The 27251-nt window shown below is 37.8% G+C and overlaps 2 protein-coding genes across 2 annotated transcripts in view; one reads left to right on the top strand and one right to left on the bottom strand.

Moving 5' to 3' along the window:
- Positions 1-27251, top strand: part of ppih (peptidylprolyl isomerase H (cyclophilin H)) — a 34428-nt gene that overhangs the window by 4302 nt on the left and 2875 nt on the right. The window contains exons 2-5 of the mRNA XM_037684290.1: positions 15022-15086; positions 15209-15232; positions 16124-16168; positions 25394-25436. Of these exons, the coding sequence (XP_037540218.1) occupies positions 15022-15086; positions 15209-15232; positions 16124-16168; positions 25394-25436 (177 nt within the window). The remainder of the gene's footprint in view (positions 1-15021; positions 15087-15208; positions 15233-16123; positions 16169-25393; positions 25437-27251) is intronic.
- On the bottom strand, positions 3145-6083 carry si:dkeyp-100a1.6 (probable G-protein coupled receptor 160). The gene is made up of 2 exons (XM_037684289.1): positions 5959-6083; positions 3145-4316 (listed from the first exon to the last, which is right to left on the bottom strand). Exon 2 carries the CDS (start codon positions 4287-4289, stop codon positions 3180-3182), a length of 1110 nt encoding a protein of 369 aa, XP_037540217.1. The 5' UTR covers positions 4290-4316; positions 5959-6083; the 3' UTR covers positions 3145-3179.

The following is a 27251-nucleotide window of genomic DNA, read 5'->3' as shown; positions in this document are numbered from 1 at the left end:
CCTTCTGAATCCCTCTTTAATTAGAAGACAATGAGCCATTTGTGGCAACAAAAATTTGAATTTATGGCCATTTACAGGCAATTTTTTAAATTGTTCAATTCACTACATAAGCTAAAATCTTTAAAAACAATCACTCTGAATGAAGTAGTAATTTTAAGTCAGAAGTATATCAGTTTGGCTCCATTTTGGCTAGGACATTAATCCCATTATTGCCTAGTGAACATTAACATTATGAGGAGCTGTTTGAAAATTCAAATTTATGGACTTTCTTCTAGCAAAAAGTACAATAAGAACTGTGTTACTGGTAAAAGTACAGGCTAAATAGATAAATTAGAGAGAAGAGTTGCAATAAACTTAATTATTATAATTTTTTTTTTTTCATTTGGGATTATTTGTTTAGTCACATTCATCACAGTCCTGTTGTGTCACCGTATGGTTCCAAATGTAAAAAATCTTAGCTCACTCACGTCTAGACTGGACTATTGCAATGGTTTGTTATCTGGGTGTCCAAATTCTTCTTTAAAAAGTCTTCAATTGATCCAAAATGCTGCTGCCAGAGTCTTAACTGGAGTTAGTAAGAGAGATAATATATATATATATATATATATATTTTTTATTTTTTATTTTTTTTTTTTATTTATTTATTTATTTATTTTCATTGCTTTATTTTACCAGGAATAAATCCACTGAGATCATCAATCTCTTTTACAAGGATATCCTATCTCTCCAGTTTTAGCTTCGCTCCATTGGCTCCCTGTCAAATCCAGAATTGGATTCAAAATTTTACTTCTAACCTACAAAGCTCAACAACCTGGCTCCCTTTTATATTTGAGATCTTATTGTTCCATATTTTCCTAACAGAGCACTTCACTCTCAGACTGCAGGTTTACTCGTGGTTCCTAGAGTTTCCAAAACCAGAATGGGAGGAAGATCTTTCAGTTATCAGGTTCCTCTCTTGTGGAACCAACTTCCAGTTTCTGTCCATGAGGCTGACACATTGTCCAGTTTTAAGACTGGGATTAAGACTTTCCTTTTTGATAAATCCTATAGTTAGGGTTGACTTGACATGCTGCCTTAAGCTTAGACTACTAGAGGACAAATTTACCTCATTTCCTTAAATGATTTGCTAAAACTGAATAGTTTTCATTTTATATTATTTCTATTTTAACAAGTGATTCTTGACCTGCCATTGTGTATCTGTTCCTACCAAACCCAGCCGGTCGAAGCAGATGGCCGTTTGTCCTGAGCCTGGTTCTGCTAAACGTTTCTTCCTCATGAGGGAGTTTTTCCTTTCCACTGTCGCCTTCATGTTTGCTCAAGAAGAGTCTGCGATAAAATTAAACTCAAAGCAGTCTGCTCCTCAGATAAATAATGTTACTTTTTATATATATTAATGTTTCTGTTAACTAATTATTTTTATACATGAATGTTTATGTTCAGTGTCCTAAGATGACTTCTGTTGCGACTTAGCACTATATAAATAAACTGAACTGAATTGAATTGAATTGAAAATCTTACCTCACAATTTTATTCCATGGAATTGAAATTTGCAGGTACAGCGCTGGGTTTGCTTTTCGAACTTATCTTTTTTTTTTTTTTTTTTTTTTTGCAGTTTTATAAAAAAAAAAACATGAACATGATCAAATCAAGAACATTTTTTATTTATTTACAATTTATTTTCTTTTATCAAACTTTGACCAAAGCTTGCTTTAAACTTCCACAAAGTGGGTGAGGCAACAATAAGACAATCTAATTCTCACCCGCTGATGAAAGGCCAACAATATAATGGTTTTGCTTGCGTCTGCATTTGGATGTAAAGCTGAAACTGACTAACTTTTGGAGCCAACTCGGTTCAAGATGGCTTCCACAACCAAGTGACCTTTGAAAACAAAACAACAACAAAACATTAACTCTCAATTTAAGAGATTAGTACCTGAGAGTCTTTCTAAACCCATACTCTGAGCATGACCTGTAAAATTGCATGAGGTTGCACATAAATGTTGTTGTTGTTGTTGTTGTTGTTGTTGTAACCAAAACTGCTGCGGCTCTAGTGATGGGCATTTCTTCAACAATTGTTACGCCATTTATTTATTTATTTTGAAGGAAACCATCTTGCCAGCAAAGCTACATTCAGATCCTATAACTTCTGTTAAAATTGATAGAATGACTAGTCCTGAAGGATGTTCATGATTCTGTTATTCTTTTCATGAATAAATGAATGGGGGAATTATATTTCACATATAAAATAAGTTTATTTAAAAGTGGAATATTGAGGCCTTTTTGTGCCACTTCTGCCTTTAAAACATGATTTTGATCTTCTGTTATGGTGTGTTAGTCACCGAGTTAAATATTAGTTTATGTATTTAATTTACCTATAAACATTCCAGCTTATCTGCTTCATCATAACTGTGTGTGCTGTTTGACTTTTATTCAGTGTTTTAATGGTGTATTCCTGTGGGGCAGGTGGTTGATCAGTTGATCATTTTCTTCTAAAAAGCATCAAGATTAGCACAAAAACACGTCTGTAATGTTACCAAAGTGTAATTGGTGTTTCAAGACTTTTTGCTCAGAGTATGCAGCTGATTTTGGTGAAAAAAATAAAATAAAATATGTCTGGCGTTATCTAAATAATATGATTATTAACTTCTGCTGTTTTTGTAATCATAATTAGAGCTGTTCATCTGAAGTTTGAACCTGAGAGTTGCCCAACACTCAACTGAAGTCAGGGTTCAAGGAAGAGCAGCGTTTAGATGAGTAAAACATGCACAGAAGGGAAAATATCAACGTTTTTTTATTTTTAATTGAAAAACACGTATATATTTAAAACCAAATAAAAAGAGAATGCATGTACGGTAGTTCCATCACAAGCTTAAATAGTCCTGCAGTATACACGTCTATTTACAAGTCGAACTTTCTTTGTTTCAGACATTTACAAAAGTTGAGCTTTGCAACTTTTTGTTTTGCAGCTTTTTTTAAATAAAATTTCAAGTCCATTTTCAGCTGCAGCATTTTGCCCCTCTAGAGTTATAGATGTTTTGTAAAAAAACGAGCCAGTTGAAGCAGTTACATTTCGACAGCAGTGAACTGTTTACAGATACTGGCTCATTCTCATGAGATCCACACTCTCATTTCCTAACTCTGGGCGGAGGCAGTCAAGTCAGCATTCGTTTGGTGTTTCCTTACACGTAGAGCAAAGCCTTTTTGTTTACCTGTGGTGGGTTAAGCACGGCTATAGGGGCTTCAGGTTGTGCTGTGCCTTTGCTCAGTTGCCAGTAAATCTGCCACGAGCACACGTTCTCTGGTAAGTGAATGTACGGGCCCCTAATATTGCTCTTTACCCAGAAGATGAGTCCAACCAGGAAGCTGTTGGTGCACTCCAGCCACAGAAGGTTGACAGAGATGTATGCAGGTACGGCAAAGCCACAGAGCAGACAGGATACGGTCACAACAAGATACGGCATCCAAAATATCAGAAAGCCCAGCAAAAGACTGGACCACAGAGGCGGCCGCATCCAGACATGCTTCTCGAGGAGTTGCTCCTCCTTGCCGGTTGTTTCTGGGTTGTTTCTGTTCCAGGTTGACGTGACGAAGAGGTCGCTTGTCGTTTTCTCCCGTTCCTCACGAGCTTCATAGATCTTGTCAGCCTCTTTCACCCACTGGGGAATCCTTGAGCAAAATGGCAGCATCATGAAAAACGTCACAGTAAAAAGTCCCAAAACGATGACGGTGATTGCTGTTGACTCTTCCACCTTACAGACCAACACCTTGATCTCCGTCATGTAACTCACTCGCATCGGCTCCGAGTGGAAGAAGCCAAAAGAGTAAACGAGAGCTGTCATCCATACCAGCATTGTCAAGATCACATTCTTGAGCAGCTTGCTGAGCGCCGTGTGGTTGATCAAAAAGGTGTTGTGGAAACAGTAGTCTATTAAGCCCAGGCCTACCATGGGGAGCGGGAGCACTCCATATGTTGCCGAGGCTTTGCCCAAGAGGAGGCAAGCTGACGCAAAAGATCCCTCGGTTCCAAGAAGCCACACGGCACCCATAAAAAATGTAAGAAGAAAGTCAGCCACTACAATGGACAGGCTGCTCACATTTAAAAAGAAGGTATACTGTTTTGGGCAGCATGCGTAGAAGACAGCCACGTCCAGTCCCAGCTTGAAAAGTAAAAGCCAGAAATACTTCTCGTTGTTGTTTGTGTGAAGGCCGGAAGCCTCCCATTTCTCCAGCACGGCCATCATCTTTACAGTTTGGCTGTTTTCCAAAGGCGGTGGCAATTCTGGCAGCATTTATGTCGATGGAATCTCCAGACAATACTGCAAAGACAAAAGAAAACACAGTCCGTTACTGAAAGCGTTCTGAGATCATCTAATTAAAAAGAACGTTTAACGTTCCTCGGAAACCTTTTACTTACAAAAGGAAATAAAATCACTTTTTACATTTTGTTAATGCTGAAAAGGAGAAGGAACTTTAATTGAAGTGTTCAATGTCACAAGTTCCACGTTGAGAAGAATGAGGTGGAAACACAACTTGATACGGATCACACACACTTTAAATTATTATTTTTTTTTTTTTTTATGGCAAAAGCCTTAACACTACCGTCGTTAAAAATTGTTGTTTCAATTTATTACTTCCTTTTTTTGTTTTACTTTATCGCCAGGACTTTGTATTATACTATTAAAAAAGTCATTTTTAAATCAACCAACTTGAGGCTTTTTATTTCATACCTATTACATCTACAAGAGAAATGTTTAAAGTGTGTGTGTGCGCTAAAGTTCGTAGTATTTTGCATTGTTGAAAGTTTTTCTATAATTACTCAGAAATGATGATGATGATCAAATTTTGATTTGCTTTTCTCACCACAAGACTTTAAAATTGTGCAGCTGTAGATAAAAAGCTTAGTGAGGGTGTGAAAACAGGAGTGTCATTTACAACACACAGTAGTCTGGAGGATAAAGTACGTAACTTGTACATCTTTGCCTTTATACATGTAGGAATAAAGGAGGGAATAACTCGTTTATTAAATGTTCCCGACTCATGACAGCAGGAAACAATGTAATGGGAGTGACAGCAATGTTTACTTATCAGCAAAACTATAATTTATTAGTGTTTATGTTCGAAAACGGTTAATAATTGACTATGCTTTACAAATATTTTAAGTATAGTCTTGCAAAGTATGTCACTAATTAGTAAAAATATTCATGGTTGTTTGTGTGTGTTTTGTTTAATTATTAATATCAGTAATCCTGTTAAGATCTCGGCGTCTTCCGTCTCATGTAAATTTCTTTCATTTTGCTTCGTTTTCAAATCAGAGGTTTCTAAAGCACTGCACGCTGGGGCGTGTTTTTGTTTAAGACGGCTTATTAAAAAATATTTTGGTCCGTAAAGTCTTCTGGTTGGACCATGTTGGCGTTTCCTCACAGCGTAAAAGAAAAAGACATCGCCTTGTTTTTAAGTTTGCAGGAATTAAACACGACCACACCTGCATTAGACTGCCCCGTTCACTTAGAACTTTGTCTGAGACTCGCTTTTCTTACATATTGTCGCCTACTGGTATTTTATTTTTTTTAACAAATGTACTTTTTATTGCCTTTTTTTAAAAATACGTATGTTTATTCCTCCATTGCTACGATATATAAAAAAAATCCAGTTGAGTTTTACAGGATATTTAGCAGAGTTTACATGAACAACTAATCTCTTTAAATACTTGGACTTTAAATGTTATGCATTTTGTAAAAGCGTCGCACAGTTTCAGCACAAAAGGGTACATGCAGAATTGTTTAAGGGTAGTCTGCATTTGTCCTAACAGCAGTTTTGATAAAAGCTATCAGTTCTGACTTGGTGCAAAATACTTACCTCCACAGAAGCACTGAAGCTCATACCGTCATCGAACCTTTTAATTTGGCGTGCCTTTAAACCTCACTAATGAGCTTACCTCTAAAAAACATTGAGTCTTACCAGGTGAAATGGTGGTGTCTCTGCAGCAGTGCCGCTCTGCTCGGCGTGTTTCTGGTGTGGTGAGTTTCAGTAGCTCTGCTTGTCCGACGGGATGCTGTGCATTCTCTCATCTGCAACACTGTGGCTGCTGTGGAGGTGGAGGCAGGTGGAGCACTTTTCTCAGAGTTCTCTCTTCGTGGCTCCGCCTCCCCATTTTGAATGGCCACTTTTCAAACACACCTTTCATGTGTTCGAGGAATTCTATTTGTTTCCATGGCCATATGTCCGATGGGTAACTTCCTCCTATTGATTTGCATGTCCCGCAGCAGACGACACAGGTGAAAACGCAGCCCTTTCTGAGAGGAGGTGGAGCTGGAGCCTCACCCTTCGCAGGGTTTTGTTTGTCTCCACCTTGTCAGTCTATGGTTTCACCACAATTCTCAGAAAGTGACTCTTGTGTTTAATGATGTAGGCCTAAAACATTTTCTCAGAAACACAACTTTAGCTGACAGTTTTGGCTTTGTTTGTTGTCTGGCGTGGTTTGCGTTCAGTGGGAATTATTTAAGGTGTAGTTCAGCTCTTTTGAAGCAGGCTTCTGTGGACAGACTATGAGCAGGAATACCTGTTTACCTCAGTTTGGAAAAAAAAGACAATGGTTCTGACCTGATTAAAGCTCTTAACACCTAGTTCACATAGAGGTGAGATGTTTCAACAAGGGTTCCAAATGTTTTAAACTGCTGAATGCATTTTGGGTTTGTTTGTTTATTTGCACCTTTAGCAAAATATCATGAATGACTTATCCTGATGCATGTTCAATAATTCAGGTAGAAAAGTCTAACAAAGTAAAGTCAGGTCCGCTGGACGGATTCTTCTTGTTGAAACGTTTCGTTTTTTGTCCAAAAAGACTTTGTCAGTCTGAGGAGCTGCAATAAAGTCAGTCTTATAAATAGCACGTGTTGCCAGATCTCGCAATCGAAACAAGGAACCAGCTTTATGAAAACAAGCCCAACTGGCAACCCACCACATTGTGTAAAACAGAGGCCGTTTTAAAACAGTATAAATATACATTTATTATGGCATTACACATAAACAACTGCAAAATTATGCTAAACACTTTGAATAACATACTTTTAAGCTCTAATAAAAAAATACATTTTGCATGTGTAATTTTTTCTACATATTTTGAAAAACAAAACATCCTGACATCTGCGTGTGAGTGGAGCCCCCTAGTGGTCAGCCACAGTATGCGTGTTTGGGGTGTGTGCTCCCACCTCTCCAACTTGGGCGGGAGCGATAAACAGGAAACGAGGACGTGGAAGGGACAAACTACCTACGACCACTTGTCTTTTGGTTTATTGTGCGGAGCTGGGAGATAATCAACTAGTTTCACTCGGAAAGAAAGTCAAGCCCAATAAAAACCACAACCCGCAGCTCACAAGATTTACAAGCACCTTTAGAAAAAATCAAGCTCAAAGTCTCTGATAATAAGCAGACTTGGCAACTATGAATATCACCTTCTCATAGTGGATCAACCAGTTTGTTGGTGACATCCAGAGCTAGTTGTTTGCATGATAAAGGAGGACCATCAGCTTAACAATTGGTCGTTAGTGCCATGATGGCCGCTTGCTGTTCACAGGGGGCTGAGTGATACTAGCAATAATAGCATTGTAAGAGGGGGACAGTTGGACCGATCCTGAATGACTGAATAGATTTTATTAAACATTTTCAGAAAGTATTCATTGGATTGACATCTAATTACCATTTGGAGTCGACCTAAATCAAGATGGCCGCCACAACAAAACAATCTTCCATACACAAAAATAGCTGTTTTACAGATATTGAGTTAAAAATCGGCGTAGTAGCGTAGCATTGCCCCCAACACATACTGTGAGTGTAACACACTGAGACACCTTTGCCTTGTCGTCAACTCTTGACTCAACCCTGTTTGTTAGCAAAATATCTCATAAACCACCAGCTGGATTTCAATGCCACAAAGTAATTATTGGCTGTACATGGTATTAGCTGAGTCCTACACAACACATACTGCAAGCACTAAAGGGCCATGCAAACATTTGCAATATGATGACTTAAAACGTTGTTTCCAAGGTTTGACTAAAATGGTGAGTGTACCAGCGAGGCGGGATGTGTTCGTGAAAAATGTCCCGATGTTTGATTTCATCGGCTTGATTGTTAGATGACCTTTTGTTCTTGTGCAAAATGATCTCAAGCGATGCATCATCTCACCTTCAATCTGCTTCCAGGAATTAACAAAAATCACAAGAATTTCTTTATTAAAGGAACCTACCTGCCCTCGTATCGTTGTCAGAACAAACACTAGTTATACTTCTTAGTTTACAAAAGTCTAAAGTGTCGGTTTCATCACATTTGCATGTTTGGAAAAAGCTGTCTTTTAACCTGCTTTTTGGCATTGTCGACTGTGCCAGAGTCTGACATGTGAGCAGACATGTCAAACGGTCGTCCAGCTCTTCACAGTTTAGAGTAGTGCTTGAGTCCAGCACGCTAAAACACTGGTAAGTCGGCGTTCTCAACTTGCAGAAATGCCAAAAAACAAACCTGCTTTTGTTCGGACTTCCTTTTGTCTTCAGCCACCTTTTCATATTGCTGTATTGAGTTGTATTAGTTAAATAAATTCAACAATGTTCAATACAAAATACCAGCATATTAGTTAGATACTATGTATTTTACTGTTCTTTTAGTAATTAATATCAGAACCAAAAGAAAAAATACTGAAGCTTGGCTTCACATTTTTGGGAACCAGGAAAAAAAAAAGTCATTGTTTTAGTTATCAGTAGCTGGTTAGTTCACTTTTAGTGAAGATACATGGGCGTTGTTTACTCTGATGTATTTCCTAGACACAAATGGTTTTTAAGAGCACTGAAAGAGCCCAAAAATGTATTTATATTAAAAATGTTGTCTTGTTTTGTTGATTTACTTTTGTTCTGCATATATTTCTCTAAAATTTACTTTTTAGTTTTCTAAAAAAGTAAAAAAAAAAAAATCATTGTACTATTTAATTACATAGTTTATCTGCTAATTCATGCTTATTTATTTCCATATTTTTGTTCTTGCACCTTGTCGTGCTTATTTACCATAAGTTCTGTTTCCTCATTACACCTCTGCTTCCAGAAAATAAGTTCCTTATTAAAAACATGAGCTATCAGTCTGATTGTTGGATAAGCCGTCCAGTAAACTCTGAAAGAGAATTCAGTATTTGTATCATGAAGCAAGAATACTTTCAGAAATATAAGATGTGCGTGCATGAATGTACGTACAGAAAATGTAATACGGAGGAAACTCAAAAAAGGATACAGAAATAAATTAGCATATAAAGAAAAAAAAGCAATAAAAAAATCTCATTGTAAACTGAGAATAAAGTTTTTAAAATTTAATAACAGAAAATAGAACTATTATTTGTTGGAACAGTTCGTTTTATATTCTTTTTGTGCTTTACACTCAATTATTTTATGTTTATTTTTATGTTTTCTTTTGTGATCATTTCATTTCATGCTCCTTTCAGTGACCTCTTCAGTGGAAAGTTCCAGAGAAAAAAGTTTTCAGCACTTGTGACCTTTAAACCTCCCACCAACATAACAGCTTGTTCAAATATACAGTGCCTTGCAAAAGTATTCGACCCCCTTGAACTTTTCAACCTTTTGCCACATTTCAGGCTTCAAACATAAAGATATAAAATTTTTAATTTTTGTGAAGAATCAACAACAAGTGAGACACAATCGTGAAGTGGAATGAAATTTATTGGATGTGTCAAACTTTATTAACAAATAAAAAACTGAAAAGTGGGGCGTGCGATATTATTCGGCCCCCTTGCGTTAATACTTTGTAGCGCCGCCTTTTGCTGCAGTTCCAGCTGCAAGTCTCTTGGGGTTTGTCTCTATCAGGTTTGCACATGGAGAGACTGAAGTTCTTGCCCATTCTTCTTTGCAAAACAGCTCGAGCTCACGAGGTTGGATGGAGAGCGTTTGTGAACAGCAGTCTTCAGCTCTTTCCACAGATTCTCGATTGGATTCAGGTCTGGACTTTGACTTGGCCATTCCAACACCTGGATACGTTTATTTGTGAACCATTCCATTGTAGATTTGATTTTATGTTTTGGATCATTGTCTTATTGGAAGATAAATATCTGTCCAAGTCTCAGGTCTCTTGCAGACTCAAACAGGTTTTCTTCCAGAATGGTCCTGTATTTGGCCCCATCCATCTTCCCATCAATTCTGACCATCTTCCCTGTCCCTGCTGAAGAAAAACAGGCCCAAACCATGATGCTGCCACCACCATGTTTGACAGTGGGAATGGTGTGTTCAGGGTGATGAGCTGTGTTGCTTTTACGCCAAACATATCGTTTTGCATTGTAGCCAAACAGTTAGATTTTGGTTTCATCTGACCAGAGCACCTTCTTCCACGTGTTTGGTGTCTCCCAGGTGCTTGTGGCAAACTATAAACAACACTTTTTATGGATATCTTTGAGAAATGGCTTTCTTCTTGTCACTCTTCCATAAAGGCCAGATTTGTGCAGCGTACGACTGATTGTTGTCCTATGGACAGACTCTCCCACCTCAGCTGTAGATCTCTGCAGTTCATCCAGAGTGATCATGGGCCTCTTGGCTGCATCTCTGATCAGTCTTCTCCTTGTTCGAGATGAAGGTTTAGAGGGACGGCCGGGTCTTGGTAGATTTGCAGTGGTCTGATACTCCTTCCATTTCAATATGATTGCTTGCACAGTGCTCCTTGGGATGTTTAAAGCTTGGTAAATCTTTGTGTATCCAAATCCGGCTTTAAACTTCTCCACAACAGTATCTTGGACCTGCTTGGTGTGTTCCTTGGTCTTCATGATGCTCTCTGCGCTTTGAACAGAACCCTGAGACTATCACAGAGCAGGTGCATTTATACGGAGACTTGATTACACACAGGTGGATTCTATTTATCATCATCAGTCATTTGGGACAACATTGGATCATTCATAGATCCTCTCTGAACTTCTGGAGTGAGTTTGCTGCACTGAAAGTAAAGGGGCCCAATAATATTGCACGCCCCACTTTTCAGTTTTTTATTTGTTAATAAAGTTTGACACATCCAATAAATTTCATTCCGCTTCACAATTGTGTCCCACTTGTTGTTGATTCTTCACAAAAATTAAAAATTTTATATCTTTATATTTGAAGCCTGAAATGTGGCAAAAGGTTGAAAAGTTCAAGGGGGACGAATACTTTCGCAAGGCACTGTATGTTGTGAAATTATGTCACTCTGCTAATGTCACCCTGTACTTTTATTTTGAACTTCCCTTGGAAACAGACTATGACCCTAAATGCTCTAAATGTGTAAACAATGTTGTATTGATCACGCTATAGACGGATTATTTGTTTATCAACACTGCGGATGCGCGCTCAGCCATAATGCAGAAAGAGCCGGTGTCCTGTGCGAAATTCTGCTCCCCTTTATCGAGAGGGCGCACAGAGGCGTCCATCTTCACAGCTCTTCTGATAGATTTGTTATTAAAACTATAAATACACTCGATGTCTTGGTGGCTGACTGATATTTGTCAGGCTAAAGTGAACATGACAAGTTGTCTTAAAAAAAGACATTTTTCGCTCGGCGATTAAAAAAAAAAAAAATCGCACACAAAAAAAACAAAACACGAAACTGTAAGAAAACCCCCACACAAGACCAGGTTTATTTGTTGCTTATTTGAGGTTTTATATTTATTTGTTTATTACCAGGAGCTGTCGATTAAAATGAAAGTTACAACTGTGACAGATTATGTGACTCGTTTTACTGAGAGATGTAAATTGAAAACGCTCAGACCCGCCTCTGTGCGCGTTATTTTTATTTTGTTTTTTATTTTATACATTTTTTTACACGATGTTGAAAAGGTGACTAGTTGCTGCTCATTACATATCAAGAAGAACCATGAATACTATTATCAAGTTCAGCTTCACAGCGTGTGGTGTCCAGTCTTGCGACTTTGTGATTTGGAGCCAGCAGGATACACTCGTGCAGCCAGCCAGAGATGATCAGTCCTCCACATAAATGAACAGTTATTCATACAAAGTAATAATCTACCTGAGATTTACTGTGACCGTGTAAAAGAAAGAAGCTAAAAACAATCCACTTTGACATATTTATTGTAACTTTTCCTGTTAACATTCGGTTTGAACTTTTTCCTTCAAATCACTGTGTGCACGTTTAAAAAAAAAAGTTATTTTGTTGTTACTTTTTAATGACATTACTTATGTACAAACAAGAAATAAAAGTTTTTGATGTATCCTTAACTCTTGAATACTTGAACAAGATATTTACAGTTTATTTTCTAGGGACTATACAGTCCCAAATGTTTAACGCTGCACACACAGTTACAATGTCATCTAATAGATAGATTAGAGGTTAAAGTCTGAGGGGCCGTTTACACGGTGCATATTTTGAGTGCATCCGCAGCTTTCTCTCTGCGGTTCTGCTGATCATTTACACGACACCAGTGGCCCCCCTCTTTGAATCCGGAGGTTTCTGAACCCACCTTCCAGAGTGGAGGTTTTTCGCTGACCCCCCGCTGGTAATGTAAACATCTCCCGCTGAGGCTTTGTGTTGAACCACATGCGCACATGTACACACGGACAGACGCTATATTTCTATCAACATGGCGGCAGATACACTGCTTTCTGAACTACGACTGATGGAATATATTTATAATCTCGTAGTTAATCTAGTTCAGATTCCAGGTGCTGCTGTAAACCAGCTACTGATTATCATGGCGTAAAGTCCAACATTGTCGACTCGGTTCTGGTCCACTCAGTGACCGGTGTGGAGCTGTTAGACGAAGCTGTCCCGCTTGGCGTCAAATCTGTCGACTCTTTTTATCCACAATCCAGCCAAAATCCAGCTTTTACTTGTTAAGATGTCGTTAGCAGAGCTTTTTAGCTCACAGGAAACAGCGTGCCGAGGCAGCACGCATGCGCATTAGGTAAAGGTACAAAATTCACAGCGCCATCTAATGACCCGGCATGGTAACTACAGCGGATTCGGGAGGGTCGGGGGGAATCCTGCGGATGCATGCAAACCCAAAATACGACTGTGTCAACGCGGATCTTTTCCTCTAATTAACATACGAAAAAAACCTACGTTTCCCCCATCGTGTCCGTGTAAATAGGGCCTGAGACATAACAGGGAGCCAATTTCTCAAAATTTTGGAAATGTCACATTCAGTAGCTTTAAATCTGAACGCAATATCCTTATTGGTGAGCCCTAAACGCAGTTTTCATGAGGATGGGCAATATGGTCCATTGTTTGGACATCTGCTGGGGGTTTCATCCCTTTGTCTTTTTCTCTTGTAGCTGAGACACAGAAGAGAACGATCATTAGGTACAGCTTGAAAGCATCACTTTACTTTGTTAGACACAGGTTTATTACAGCCTCAGTTAGAGTCAGTAATCCCTCTATTTACCGCTCCAATTTTCCATTGCCGTCTTCGCCGGGGTTTGTAGAGTAGAAGAAGATGGACGTGACAAAGTCAGGAGTGTCGATGTCTTCAGAGGCCACTCCTGTACAAATAAAGTGTATTCCAGTGACTGACGTTAATGAAAACAGCACACGGTTGGCCAGCGCTAACTGGCATAGCATGTGTTAGCATACAACTTTAAACGGTAACAACAAGTTTCTGGGTGTCATCATCGATGAAAAACTGACATGAAAACCTCACATAAATAATTTAAGAACAAAAAAAGCTAAATCTATTGCAGTACTGTACAAAGTAAGGGAGTTACTCAATGATAAAGCACTGTTTATGTTGTATAACGCAATAATTGTCCCACACTTAATTTACTGTATTGAAGTCTGGGGTAAAGCATGTAAAACAATTACAAATCCTATTTTTATTTCACAGAAAAGAGCTGTTAAGAATTATCATTAGAAAAGATTATAGACATTCATCAAATACATTGTTTTATCAGCTGAAGATATTAAAATTCTATGACTTGGTTGATTATAATATTTTACAGTTTATGTATAAGGCTCACAAAAACATACTACCTTCAAATATCCGAGTAAATTTTGTTAAAAGGGAGAGTGGTTTTTATTTTAAGGGGATAGAGATGTTTGTGAAGCGTTGGTTTCGTACCAGTTTGAAGGAGCGGTCTACTAAAATTCAGGGAATAGGAATGGTCTGAAGGATGATGTTCAAACTGCCAGATCTTTGTACATATTTAAGAAAATGTTAAAAGTTAGTTTTCTGAAGGAATATGGTAAAGTATAATGTGTGTCTATACAAATTGTTGTTTGAGTTGATGTTGTTTTTATTTTGCTTATTTTTTTTGTAAATGTGTTTGAATATATTCTGGGAATAAAGGGGCAGATATGATTTATTCTTCTGCTGCCTTTCATTTTATTTTTTGATTGTATATATATTTTTGTTTTCTATTGTATATAGTTATTTTGTTTTTAATGAAATGAATAAATTTCTAAATAAAAATAAACAAATAAACAAATGATTAGCAACTCCACTCAGCATCAACAAACTAAGATATTTTAGCTTGTAAGCTAGGTACACTCGTATTTGAGTGATCAATAGTTCATATTTTTGTATATAGGACGATGCTTGTTGGCTAGGCAGCCCTTACCTGATATGAAGTGCTCGCTGCAGATTGTTGCATTTTTAATCATCTGCTCGTTCCAATCGCTTCTTCTGGTGTCTTGCAATCGTGCGAGTTGAAGGAATTCTGTAAAACTTGCACGTTTGATTGTTTTTATCAAAACGGTTGGTGCAACTTACATGCGCAGTATACCCGGAAGTGACCCGGAAGTGACGTGGACTGATGATCCGTCTATACAATCATGCCTACTGCTTGTGTGAAATGAGTAAAAAGAGCAAAAGAAGGAAGCAGAACTTTGAAGAGAGTCTCTTTCCTCTTTGCAAAGAAAAATCTCACTCTTTGTGTCTGTGTCTTTAATTTAGACCCAACATTATTATTTTATTTTTGTTGTTGCAGTTTTTGTATTCTTGAACCTCTTTTTTTCCTTTCTTCATTATTATTATTTTTTTGTTTGTTTCTCCTCATTTACCAGGATGTTGGACGGATGAAAGTTGAGCTGTTTGCCGATGTGGTTCCAAAGACGGCTGAGAATTTTCGGTAAGGCTGTCGTCTGTTGATGTATATATATTTTTAATATCATCTGCATCACGTGCTTCTGTGTTTATTCTGTGTGCCAACTAGAACGAGGCAACGTTTGTTTCTTTTCTTTTTTCTTGCAGGCAGTTCTGCACAGGAGAGTTTCGGTAAGCCAGTAAATGAATTATCCTGATGCATGCTCAATAATCCAGTAAATTAATTCTTTCATTTTAGCGTCCCACTTCCTTCTTAGCAAACCAGTTGATAAATGATCTGATAGAAGCCTTGATAGAGGTGTAAGTCTTTCAAAAACACTTTAAGAAACACAAATACCAAACTATATGAAAACAAAAACAAAGTCTAATTCTTGTCATTATCTAATAAGGGGGAAGTTCTCGATCTAAGGCTTCCTTAGATAGAGAACTTTAATTGGCTTTTCTATGTATGTGAATGTTCCTGTAAAGTGTCCTGAGACAATGTTGTTGTAATATGGTGCTATATAAATAAGCTGAATTGCATTGAATTAATATTCCATTTCCAACATGATTTTATTTAGAGAAAACCAAAGAAGGCTTTTGATCCTCAATTGTTCATTCGTCTGTTAAACATGACACTGGATCTGCACTGTTCTGCTGTGGACTTGTACCTGTCCAGGGTGTGCCTCGCCTCTCATTCAATGACCGTAGAGACTTCCCCGCAACCCTGCACACAAAGAAAATAGATGGATTATTAGATGTGATATTAATGCAATGTAATACTCTCTGGTCATTTTTGCTCTGATTAAAAGCATTTACCGCCCCACACATTGTGTGAAATATCAAAACATGGTCTCATGTTCTCCTGCTATCTTGTTAAAAAAAAATCATTTTTATTGTGTAAATCCTCATGCAGCATTCTTTTTTTTAATGCAATTTATCTATGTTTTAGTTTATTTAGAATTAATCCTTTTTCTTTCTAACAGATCAAATGACAAACATGGGGATTAAGTAATAGATTTTTGTTTTTCTGTAAATAATTTATCTGCATAGCTAACATTTTAGTTTGTTTTTGTTTTACAGGAAGGATGGTGTTCCCATTGGTTTTAAAGGCTGCACATTCCACAGGTAAAACAACACCGCATAAAATACAGCTTATTCTTTACTCTTGAAAAGAGTGCTATAAAGCCACACATTTTGATAACTTGCCCATTTTTGAGTTTCCAACTATGCTAAGCAGGTTGATGAATCAAACTCATGTGAAGGAGGCTGAAGAAATATCTTAAAAAACAAAGGATGAACTGACAGGAAGGGCTGCTTTCAGTTCTAACTTCACTTTTATAAAATCATTTTCAGTTTTTACACGTTAGGACAAAGTAAAGCAAAGAAAAGCCTCTGGGTATCATAAAATGCACAAGGACAGCTAAGGATGAACAGCCTTTTCACATAGCAGTACATCAGTATTTATGTTAAAAAAATACTGAATCAGTTTTTCAAAGACACTGGAATTAAAACGGTAAGTAGTAGCCAGGTGCTTGACATCAAATGCATTTAAATAACTGATTATTGACAAATGTAAATGTCTTTAAAAAAGCAGAAATATGGTGTTTACTCATTGCCAAGTCATGTCAACTGGCAGAGCGAATCCACCCGCATGCTCAGACGTCAGTGCAGACGTCTGCAGACGAGCTGAGAGGAAATGGAGAAAGGACAGACTGCAAGTTCAAGTCAACTTTATTATCATTACCATCACATGTGGTGCATGAGGTGGAATGAATTTATGTACACAGGGTCCCAGTTACACCCCAAAATAGCAAAATATAAAGTATAAAGTAAAACGTAAATAAGAATCTAAGATATACGCTAAACAAACGCCAAATGGTACGCTAAACAATCCAAGATATATGCTAAACACTAATAATATTAATAATAAGTTTCCCTGGACATCATTAAAAACGGCTTATCAAATTATCAGAGAGCTGTTAAAGTTGCTAAGATTGCTTTTTTAAAATCTAATGTGGTTTTAAACAACAGTCACAGATCTCAGGTTCTTTTTAATGTTTTTAACTGTTGTGAATCCTTGTGATGCTGATCATATCGTTTAATCTCCTGCACCGTGTGAACTGTTTGTAGAGTTTTTTATTCATAAAATCTCTGCTCTGAGACCCTCCTCAATGCAATTTTACACAGACCCCTCCTTACTTCCTCCTTCTTCAGCTGCCTTTGGACAGTTTGAGCCAGTAACTTGCTGTTTTAAAGGACATTGTGCATCATATGCAGCCTTCTAATTCACCTGTGGACAGTGTTCCCTCTCGTCTGTTTAAGGAAGTTTTTCAAACTCTCAGTCCATTTGTTGTCCTGGTTATAACATGTCCCCCTCATTCCAGCTTCTTTTAAACATGCTATGGTGCAGCCACTCATAAAGATAAAAATCTTGACCCAGCAGTGCTCTTAAATTATAGACCTATTTCTAAATTGCCTTTTCTGTGGAAAATTTTAAACAAAGTTGTTTTTAATCAACGTAGGAGGTTTTTAACTACACACAACATAGGTGAAAATTTCCATTCAGGTTTTAAATCAGGCCACAACACAGAGACTGCCCTTTTAAGAGTTTTAATGACCTTCTTTTAACCGTTGATGCAGGAAGCTCTGCTGTTTTAGTGCTTTTAGACCTTTCTGCTGCCTTTGATACTGTGGACCACATCTTGAGCAGGTGGTTGGTATCAAAGTAACAGTTTTATCTTGGTTTAGATCCTACCTGACTGACAGGAGTTGTTTCTGTTTCATTTAGGGGAATGTTCATCATCTGCAGCTCCTTTAATCTGTGGTGTCCCTCAAGGGTCTATTTTAGGTCCACTGCTATTTAATCTCTACATGTTACCTTTGGGGTCCATTTTTAGAAAACATTACATCCCTTTTCATTGCTTTGCTGATGACACTCAGTTGTTTTTGCCCATTAAGTCAGACAGGGTCACTCCACTGGAACCACTCTTGAACTGTCTAAAGGACAATAAAGTCTGATTTAACTAAATTTTCTGAATTTAAATGAAAATAAAATTTAAGTCATCAGCTTTGATAAATGTAACACTCTTGGCCCTTTGGCTTTATACAGCCACTCCACTGTCAGGAATCTGGGAGTTATTTTCGATAGTGCTTTTAAATTGGACAAACGGATGAATGCAGTTGTGAAATCCAGTTTCTTCCATCTAAAACTTATTGCCAAGGTGAAGTCTTGTCTCCCTTTCAGAGACCTTGAAAAGGTGATTCGTGCTTTTATAATATTATTTGGGTATCTTGGTCGACTCGCATCTCTCTTTTAAGCTTCATGTGGAAAACTAGGTAAAAAAAACCTGAAAGTTAAACTGGGTTTCTTTTTCAGAAACAGATCCTGTCTAACTGAATGCTAGGAAACGCCTTGTATCTGTGACCGTCCCTCCCTCCATTGATTACGGTGACATTATTTACACGAATGCTCCTACAAGCACCCTGCGGATGTTGGATGCTGTCTATCATGGTGCACTAAGATTCATAACTGGCTGTGATTATCGTACCCACCACTGCACCCTGTATTCACTTTAACTGGACATCATTAACTTCTCGCAGACTCTCTCACTGGTACATTGTCATCTTTAAATCATTTCTTGGTCTGCTGCCTTCATACATCTCCTCCTACATGTCTCTGTGTGAGTGCAGCTACATCGTGCGCTCTCAGGACTTTATTACCTGCAGTGTTCCCTCAGTGAGAACTGAACTAGGCAAAAGAGCCTTCACCTACTCCGCTCCTGTTTCCTGGAATATCTTACAAAAAGATTTGAAGCTCTCAACCTTGACCTCTCTAAGTGGCTTTAAGAATCTATTGGACTCCTGTCAGGGACCAATGCAGACATGTTCCTGTTTTTAGTTTTCTACATTTGCCTTAGCATATAGCTGTTTTTTGTTACTTTTCTTTTTTTTTTTTAGCCATCCTATTTGTTAAAAAAAATCTGTATGCCTTTTTATAACTGTCTATTGTTGTCGCTGTTGGCCATTGTTGTCATCATTCTTTGTTGAAATCAGGTCTCTCTTGTAAATGAGTCCTCGAGGCTCAATGGGATTTACCTGTCTAAATAAAGGTTGAATGAATAAGCTCTTGTTTGGACTATTGTAATGCTTTGTATGTTGGTTTAGATAAATCATCTCTGCATCGTTTACAAATCGTCCAGAATGCAGCAGCTCATCTTTTAACAGCAACTGGAAAACATGAACACATAACCCCTGTCCTGGCTTCTCTCCACTGGCTTCCTATCCACTTCAGGGTTGATTTTAAAATTTTATTGCTTGTTTTTAAAGTCTTAAAAGGTCTGGCCCCGCAGTCACTGCAGGGGAGTGCTCCCCCATACCACCTGTTAATAAACAGAGAAACTACCATCTATATAAGTTCTCCTGTGGTCATCAGTGAAGCCCTGCTGCAGGAAGCCAAAGATCTTCTGCACCCAGCATCTTCAACTACACTGGACCAGATAAAAAGGTGCCAGGAGCCTCATTTCTCTCAAGGACAGGCACCGGTAGTTGAAGCTGACTTTGTTCCAGATACATCCGTTTTCACTAGGAGCCTCATAACTTAGTAGTGGGAAAAAAAACCTCAAAATTTAAATCGGACAGTAACTTAAGTACAATTTTTTTACAGTAATGCTCCTCTTAGATGTCCCTTGATCCAAACTAAGGTCCAGAGGTGATCAGGCTTTTGCAGTTGCTACTCCAAAATTGTGGAACAGTTTGCCTGATAACTTAAAGACTGCAGAGACTGTTGAGACTTTTAAATTTTCATTCAACCTTTATTTAGACAGGTAATCCCATTGAGCCTCGGGGACTCATTTACAAGAGAGACCTGATCTAGGCTCAATTCTTGACTCAAATCTCATCTTTTTTTCTTCCTTGGTGTTTGATCCTTGCAGAGTTTGAGAACCAGTTGAAATGGTGAAAATGAACCAGATCATTTTTATTGTAGTTGTATTTCATCCTTCTTCTTCCTGGGTGGCACAAGATGTATGTTTTTTGTTCTTGTTACTTTCATTTTATTTTGACTAAATTGTAAATCATTTTGGTCAGCTTTTGTTGTTTTTATGTGCTATGTAAATAAATTGACACTGACATTACTGATGAGTGATATTGGGAAGCAGCTTCTGCTGCCAGGAATGCACCCTCCGAGTCTGGGATGGGTCTCTGCCTCAAGCAAAGTTACAGTGTCTTGAGTGTCTTGTTCACAAGTGATGGTAGAAAGGAGCAAGAGTTGGGTCAACAGATCAGGGCCTCATCCTCAGTGATGAGGGAGTTCCTTTTTTTCTGTTGTGGTGAGGAAAGAGTTGAATTGAAAGGAATTTTTCTCAATTTACTGGTCCGTCTGCATTCCAAACCTCACCCGTGGTCCTGAAGCATGGATCGTGAGTGAAAAAAATGAGTTCCTGGATACAAGCGGCTAAAATGATCTTCATGACCAGGCTCAGCCTCAAAGACCCCTAGAGCTTTAGAGATAGAGAGCTCAGATTAGAGCCGCTGCTCCTTTGTATGGACAGGATAGGCTCAGGTGATTTGGACATGTGATTAGGGTGCCTCCCTTTGGAATTTTTCCAGGGTTATGCCACTGGAAGGAGATCCTGCAACAGACCCATAACTCGCTGGAGAAATTTTATATCCTTTATAGGCTGGGAATGTTTTTGGTTTGCCCCAGGCAGAGGTGGAGAGTGTCACTGGGGATGTCTGGGTTTTCCTCCTGAACCGGGTGTTGCCCTTATTACCTTACCACATTAGTAGTAGAATATGGATGGATGTAGCTGCCAGTCAATCAGGAAAGAGCTATAATGTCCCCAGCTGCTCCCCAGGCTTGGATGGCAGCTTGAGGACTGTGATTGTATCAGGACGGGCATCTGGCGTAAAAACAATTGCAAAATCTTTGTGCGAGTTCGCTCACTGTGGCAACCCCTGAAGAAAACAGCCCAAAGAAGAAGACTATTATGGTACAAAGTAAGAAAGATTTTTCAAAAGTATAAAAATATTTTGGACACTCGCCACCATTTCAAGGTGTGGACTTTCTAGGAAAGCTTCTGTTTTTTTATTGTTCCAAGAAATAGTTCTACAGGCTTTAGAAAATTAGCAGTTGAAGGTATTGATAATAGCAGTCATAGTCATTGAGATAATTAAGTGACTGAACAAGTACGGCACGTCTGGAAGATTTTCTTGATCAACACCTCCCCTCAAAAAAAAATAAACTTGACAGTTTGACACAAAACAGATTCCCTGCACAAAAACCTCATACCATCTGTGAAGCACAGCTGTGGGAGGTTGATGAACTGGACTGGTTTGGCAGCTTTGTGAGTGTTACTAGGTAGTCACCAAGTCAGTCATGACTTTATATTGTGACATTTTAGACTCCCATGTAAGACAATCTGTTTGATCAGCTTCTTTGCTTTGTCATGCAATGTGACGGTAATCCCAAGCACAGCAACGCACCTGCAGCAAAATGGCTGCTGTAGGTAGCTCTTTTTTCATTAGTTCCTTATTTGTAATACCTGAAAGTTGAAAGAGGATGTGTATACATTTCACCATTTATTTGTATACAAATATACAATGTCTTCAAAAAGCATTCACCCCTTGAATGTTTAGGCGTTTATTTCTGGCATAAATTAATCACGAATCACAAATTGACTTTAACCAAAAACTTATTTTATGTGATGTCATAATTCAACTCTGTGAAAAGATCTTTGAAAAAGTACAAGTCTGGGTTGGATACAAAAAGCATTACCAACGTCCCCATCTGACCGTGCAAGAAAGAGTAAAGTGGGAGAGGCCAAGACACCCTTGAGTAGTCTGAGGGAGTTAAAAGCTTCAGCAGGTGCCATGGGAGAGACCGTGCAAACAACGCCAGTCTAAGCTTTACGGGAGTGAAGAATACTGTTGGCAACAACTCATTAAATTTGTTAAACAAAAATATTGACATACTTTGCAAACTCTAGTGGAGACTTACACATGGAAAGGCTTCAATTCAGAAAAGTATTTACAGGTTTTAGAAGAGAATATGCTCTCATCCAGCAAAACAAAAATATTCAGCAATGAAGAGCCAGGACTGTTGAACGGCTACATCAGACAAGAACTGGACAACATTCTCCCCGAAAACCACAGTTTCTAAGCATTTACAGACTTGTTAAAAAAAAAAAAAAAAAAACCTGTTTAGATGTGTTGCTGCCAGAATATGCAAAATTTCCTCATATTAAAAAAGTTATGCAATTTTTAGATTCAAGTTAAATTTTGCACAACATCCCAACAAGGGCTGCACTATATTTGAAAAACTTGTTATGTGTAATATTTAATATGATGACAAATTTAACTGATAAATAAGCAAAAGCGAATCTGTGTTTGGAAAGTCGCTGATTTGAATCTCCAGACGAGTGCATAAAATTTGGGTAGAAAAGGTTATGTGTCCAAATCTGCCTCCATCCTTATTTACCCCACTGTGGGCCTTTGAGCAAGGCCCTTAACCCTCTAGCTGCTCCCCGGATATCTTAAGTGGCATCCTTCTGCGCCACATGTGTGATGGCAAAAATGCAAAGAATGAATGTCTCCTTGGGGATTAACAAAGTTATTATTAGTATTATTACCTGCATACTGAGTACCAGTTCACCACAGGGCTGTGTGCTGAGTCCCCTTCTGTACTGCCTTTACACCTGCGACTGTAGTCTCTGGCCCACAAAAACAACATCATCAAATTTGCAGATGATACTACAGCAGTTGGACTAATTTCAAAGGGAGACAAGGTAGCATACAGAGAGGAGGTGTACAACTTAACTGCCTGGTGCTCAGAGAACAATCTGGTACAGAACATCATGAAAACAAAGTAGTTCATCGTGGGCTTCATGAAGCACAAAACTGACCTGACCCCTTTCTATATCAAGTGAGTGTGTGGAGAGGGTCCACACATTCAGGTTCCTAGGTGTCTTGAAGTCCACTGACCTCTCCTGGACAGATAACATCACAACTGTCATCAAGAAGGCCCAGCTGCGGCTTCGCTTCCTTGGGGTCCTCAGGAAGAACAACCTGGATAAAACCAGTTTTCGACCTTCTATCGCTCATCCGTTGAGAGCCTCCTAACTTTCTGTATCTCAGTACATGAGCTGCACTGAAGAAGACAATGGGCTCCAGAAGGTGATCAAGACAGCACAGAAGATTGTTGGCTGCCCTTATGGACATTTCCATCTCCCGCTGTCTCTACAGAGCGCAGAACATCTCCAAGAACAGCTGTCACCTCGGTTCTCAACTGTTTTGAATAGTCAGCTGGATGGTCAGCTGTAAGATAAACGACTGCTGTCCAGATAACTGGGATTTTAGTTCCTTCACCTTTGTCTTTATCAGCTCATTTTACAGAAGGAAGTCAGTGTCGCAGTTTTTAAAGTCTGAAAATGCCGCTCCTCATTTCCCTTCTTAGGAATAGCAATGGTAGACTAGCATACGAGGCAAACACACTTTGATTATGGCATTGTTTAAAAAATGTCCTCCTCGTTTTATACCCTATCTTGGTTAGAAGAAACAAATTGGAGGCTAACTAGGCAACTTGGTAGCTTGCTAGATTTTTGCATGGTTGTATGCACATGCATGTGTCAGAAAAGGTCAGGTCTCAGATGGGTTGCCCTGTATGTCAATCAAATGACAACTCTCATAATGAGGATGACGTTTGTTTATTTTTTATGCCATGCGATCTACCCATAGTACCTTTGCGATCGACCGGTAGATCGCAATCAACATACTGGGCACCCCTGGTTTAGACCGTCTGAACAATGCACAATATCCACCTCTGTTTGATATACTTTCATTTATAGTCTATATTTTTATATCACATGCATATTTGTTTATTTACACTTATATAGCATTGATGTTTCTATTTTGGAACCCAGTTAGTCTACATTTGCCATGCACTTAAAATGGAGTAGCTCCTCAATCTCATACAGTACATTCTGTATACTGACAATAAAGGTAATTCTATTTTTTTTCTATTATTATATTTTATTTTTTACACTTATTACTTTCTCTTTTGTCATCACGATTATCTAACCAGGTGTGAGCATCAAGACTATTGAGAGTCCATTGTATTGACTAAATATATCACTATGCAGAACATGAATGATGGAACTTGAAATATAATGACCTGTGCAACTGCAGTCCAATAAGACCTTTGCTGTATTGATATTGCCCTCACTGATATTGAGATGATGATACATTTGTGATGATGTGCAGCTCTGGTCCCAACTTAGTTGTATTATTATTTAATCTTCACAGCAAGTCTGGGTCTTTTCACATTAGGATCTTCCCTCTCAGGAGGTATCGTATTCCAAAACCATCCTAGCTGATTCAGAGAATAATAATAAGTGGCTGCACTCTTGGATTCCTTTGAGCTTTGCTTTCTGTCTTTAATCCTCATTTCAGTTTTTTGTCTTCGGATTAATCCACAACGTCAAATTGATGAAAGCGCCTCACAAAAGGCCACATGTACGGAAAGAAAAGGAAATCAAAGTAAATAATTCACTGGTGGAGTTTTATGGGTTTTTTTTTTTAATTCTCTTGGGAGGAAGTGAGCACGAATGGTAAAAGACAAATGAATCGAATAAAATGTGATTTATTTGTGAATATTTAAAACATTTAATTTAAATACACAGGTTTGCTTTAGAGAAAACTATTAAACAAATAACCAAACCTGCCTCTGCCCCTTCTTTTATCATGCTCATTCCAGGAACTTGGTTGAATGAATTTTCTGTTGTGATGATTAAATCATGTTAGTTATTTGCGATTAGATTCCTGTTTTTTGTTTTTGTTAGAACCTTAAACTGAAAAAGTGAAGTTGGTTGAGTTTCTTTGTAAAAGCTGAAACTTCTGAGTAAGAGGGCTGTGGCCAAAGAGGAACTGACAGATCAGTTTGTTAGCCTCAGGTGTTAAAGTCAGTTTTGTTAATTTAATCTGTCAACAGGAAATACTTTGTTTCCGTCAGCAGGAGGGAAAAACAAGTACAACTGTCATTGTGTATTTATGTGGTGCACCTTGACAGGATTAATTCAAAGACTGTTAAAAAAAAAAAAGGTGTTGCGTACACATTGAGTCCTTTTGATGGCTTGATTAGATAGATAACTTTACTAATTGAATTGAATTTAATTAGCAATTATAATGTACGGGAATGTTTTTATTCAGTGCCCTGAGAGGACGTCTGTTGTGGTGCGATATAATTAAACTGAATTGTGAGAATAAAAGTGAAAAGGCTTATATGGTAGCATGTCTGTACAGTTTGTCCAGAACTGCAAATTTAAAGCATCACCTTAATAATTTTGATATTTCTAGGGTGATCAAAGACTTCATGATACAAGGAGGAGACTTTGTGAATGTAAGTACATGGATTTTTACTTTCTGGATAGCATTTTTTGGTCACTTCTTTTGATTTATTATAACAAATGTTTCTGTTATTTTGATTTGTTGTTTTTTTTATAATTGCTTTTGTAAATGTGAACTGTTCATTGCTTTGTTTTAAAATATGATCTTAGGTTCGTGACTGAAAACATTTTTGGAATGTTGTTTTTGTAAGAGTCTTGTTTAACTCCATGCAGTGCACTGACAATAGTGTTTTGTTTGCCAGTGAAGAGAAGTGCGGTTGACACAACAAAAGCAGAGGTGGAAGATAACAAATAACCTAAACTCGCGTTACGTAATTGAGTATGAATTTTGCACGGATTGTTGGAGGCCCGATCAGCTTTCAAAGTCCTGGAAAGATGCCGAACAGTCGGCTGCACCTTCGAGCTCGAACCAGTTAGCAGCCGACCTGATGATGAAATCAATGCAGTTTTGTGTCTGGTTACGCCATTTTAGCTGAAGCAACTTGATAAATATGATTTCCTTGCTTGCAGTGCTAGTAACTTAATCTGGCTCAATTACATAATATCTTTCCTACAAATTCCAAAGAAAAACATTTATCAAATAGTTAAGCTAACTTCAGTTCAATTCATTTTATTTATTTCAGACGGTGTGCAATTATAACGTAAATGTACAAACATTTGATGCACTACACCAGAAATAATAACGTTATATAAACATTTAAACGTCCAAACGCAAAGAAACAACAAGTTCTTTACCAAACAATTGTACCAAACAATGTCCACTCCCCTTGCTATTAAAAAGTAAGTGATATGATTGATTACCTAATATAATTTAGTGATTGCAGTGTTGAGTAGGTTTCAGATATTTCTCCATAATATTTTTAAAACCAATAAAGTAACTGGCAGATTTTACATGCTCAGGAGCAGCAGTCAGTTGAGCGATGGCTGCAACAGAGAAAAGGCTGAACGTTGAACAGGAATAATAGTTCTGTTAGGATAGACTGGTGGAGCGCAGAGACAGGTGAACGGTGAAAAACAAATATTTGAAAACAGATTAGTGCTAAACCATTAACAATTTTATGCACTGTTCTCATGTTTAAGAAAACTTTAAAAACCTCAGAAGCTTGTGTTTCTGCACAGTCTCACAATGATGATGTCATGAGGGCTTTTTCTCAAACATTTTAAGGGGCCTGTTTGTATAAAGACTAATTGTTTTATTTTAATTAGCTTGTACCCATCATGTAATACACATTCTTGTGAACATGTAATACACATTATAGTGTACATGTAATACACATTCTTGTGAACATGTAATACACATTCTTGTGATCTTGTGAACATGTAATACACATTCTTGTGCACATAATATATATTATGTGATTTTGCACATATAAAATGAAAATAAACTGAAATATATTTGTTTAGATAAATGAGAAATAATACTTGATTACTTCTTTATCTTAGATTTTTAAACCATCAAGTTAAGTATTTACTCTAAAACTTCTCTCTCTCTCTATGCATATATATATATATATATATATATAATAAATATATAACATATATATATCATATATATATCATATATATATCATATATATGTCATTTGTCAAAATATCCATGTATTCCTAAATATATTTTTACAAATGTACTATCAAAATGTTACAAATGTACACACACCAAATCTGTGTGTGTGTGTGTGTGTGTGTGTGTGTGTGTATGCTTGCATATTATGTATATATTTGTGTGTATATATACACATATACATATATGTGTATATGTGTGTGTGTGTGTGTGTGTGTGTGTGTGTGTGTGTGTGTGTGTGTGTGTGT

The sequence above is a fragment of the Nematolebias whitei genome, chromosome 11 (genome assembly GCF_014905685.2).
Source record: "Nematolebias whitei isolate Nwh7 chromosome 11, NemWhi1, whole genome shotgun sequence".
Classification (NCBI taxonomy): Eukaryota; Metazoa; Chordata; class Actinopteri; order Cyprinodontiformes; family Rivulidae; genus Nematolebias; species Nematolebias whitei.
The sequence above is the reverse complement of the archived record's forward strand: the minus strand, read 5'-3'. Positions and strand labels throughout refer to the sequence as shown.

Coding starts and splice junctions, on each gene's coding strand:
- si:dkeyp-100a1.6 (XM_037684289.1), bottom strand. CDS start 4,289: ATGCTGCCAGAATTGCCACCGCCTTTGGAAAACAGCCAAACTGTAAAG.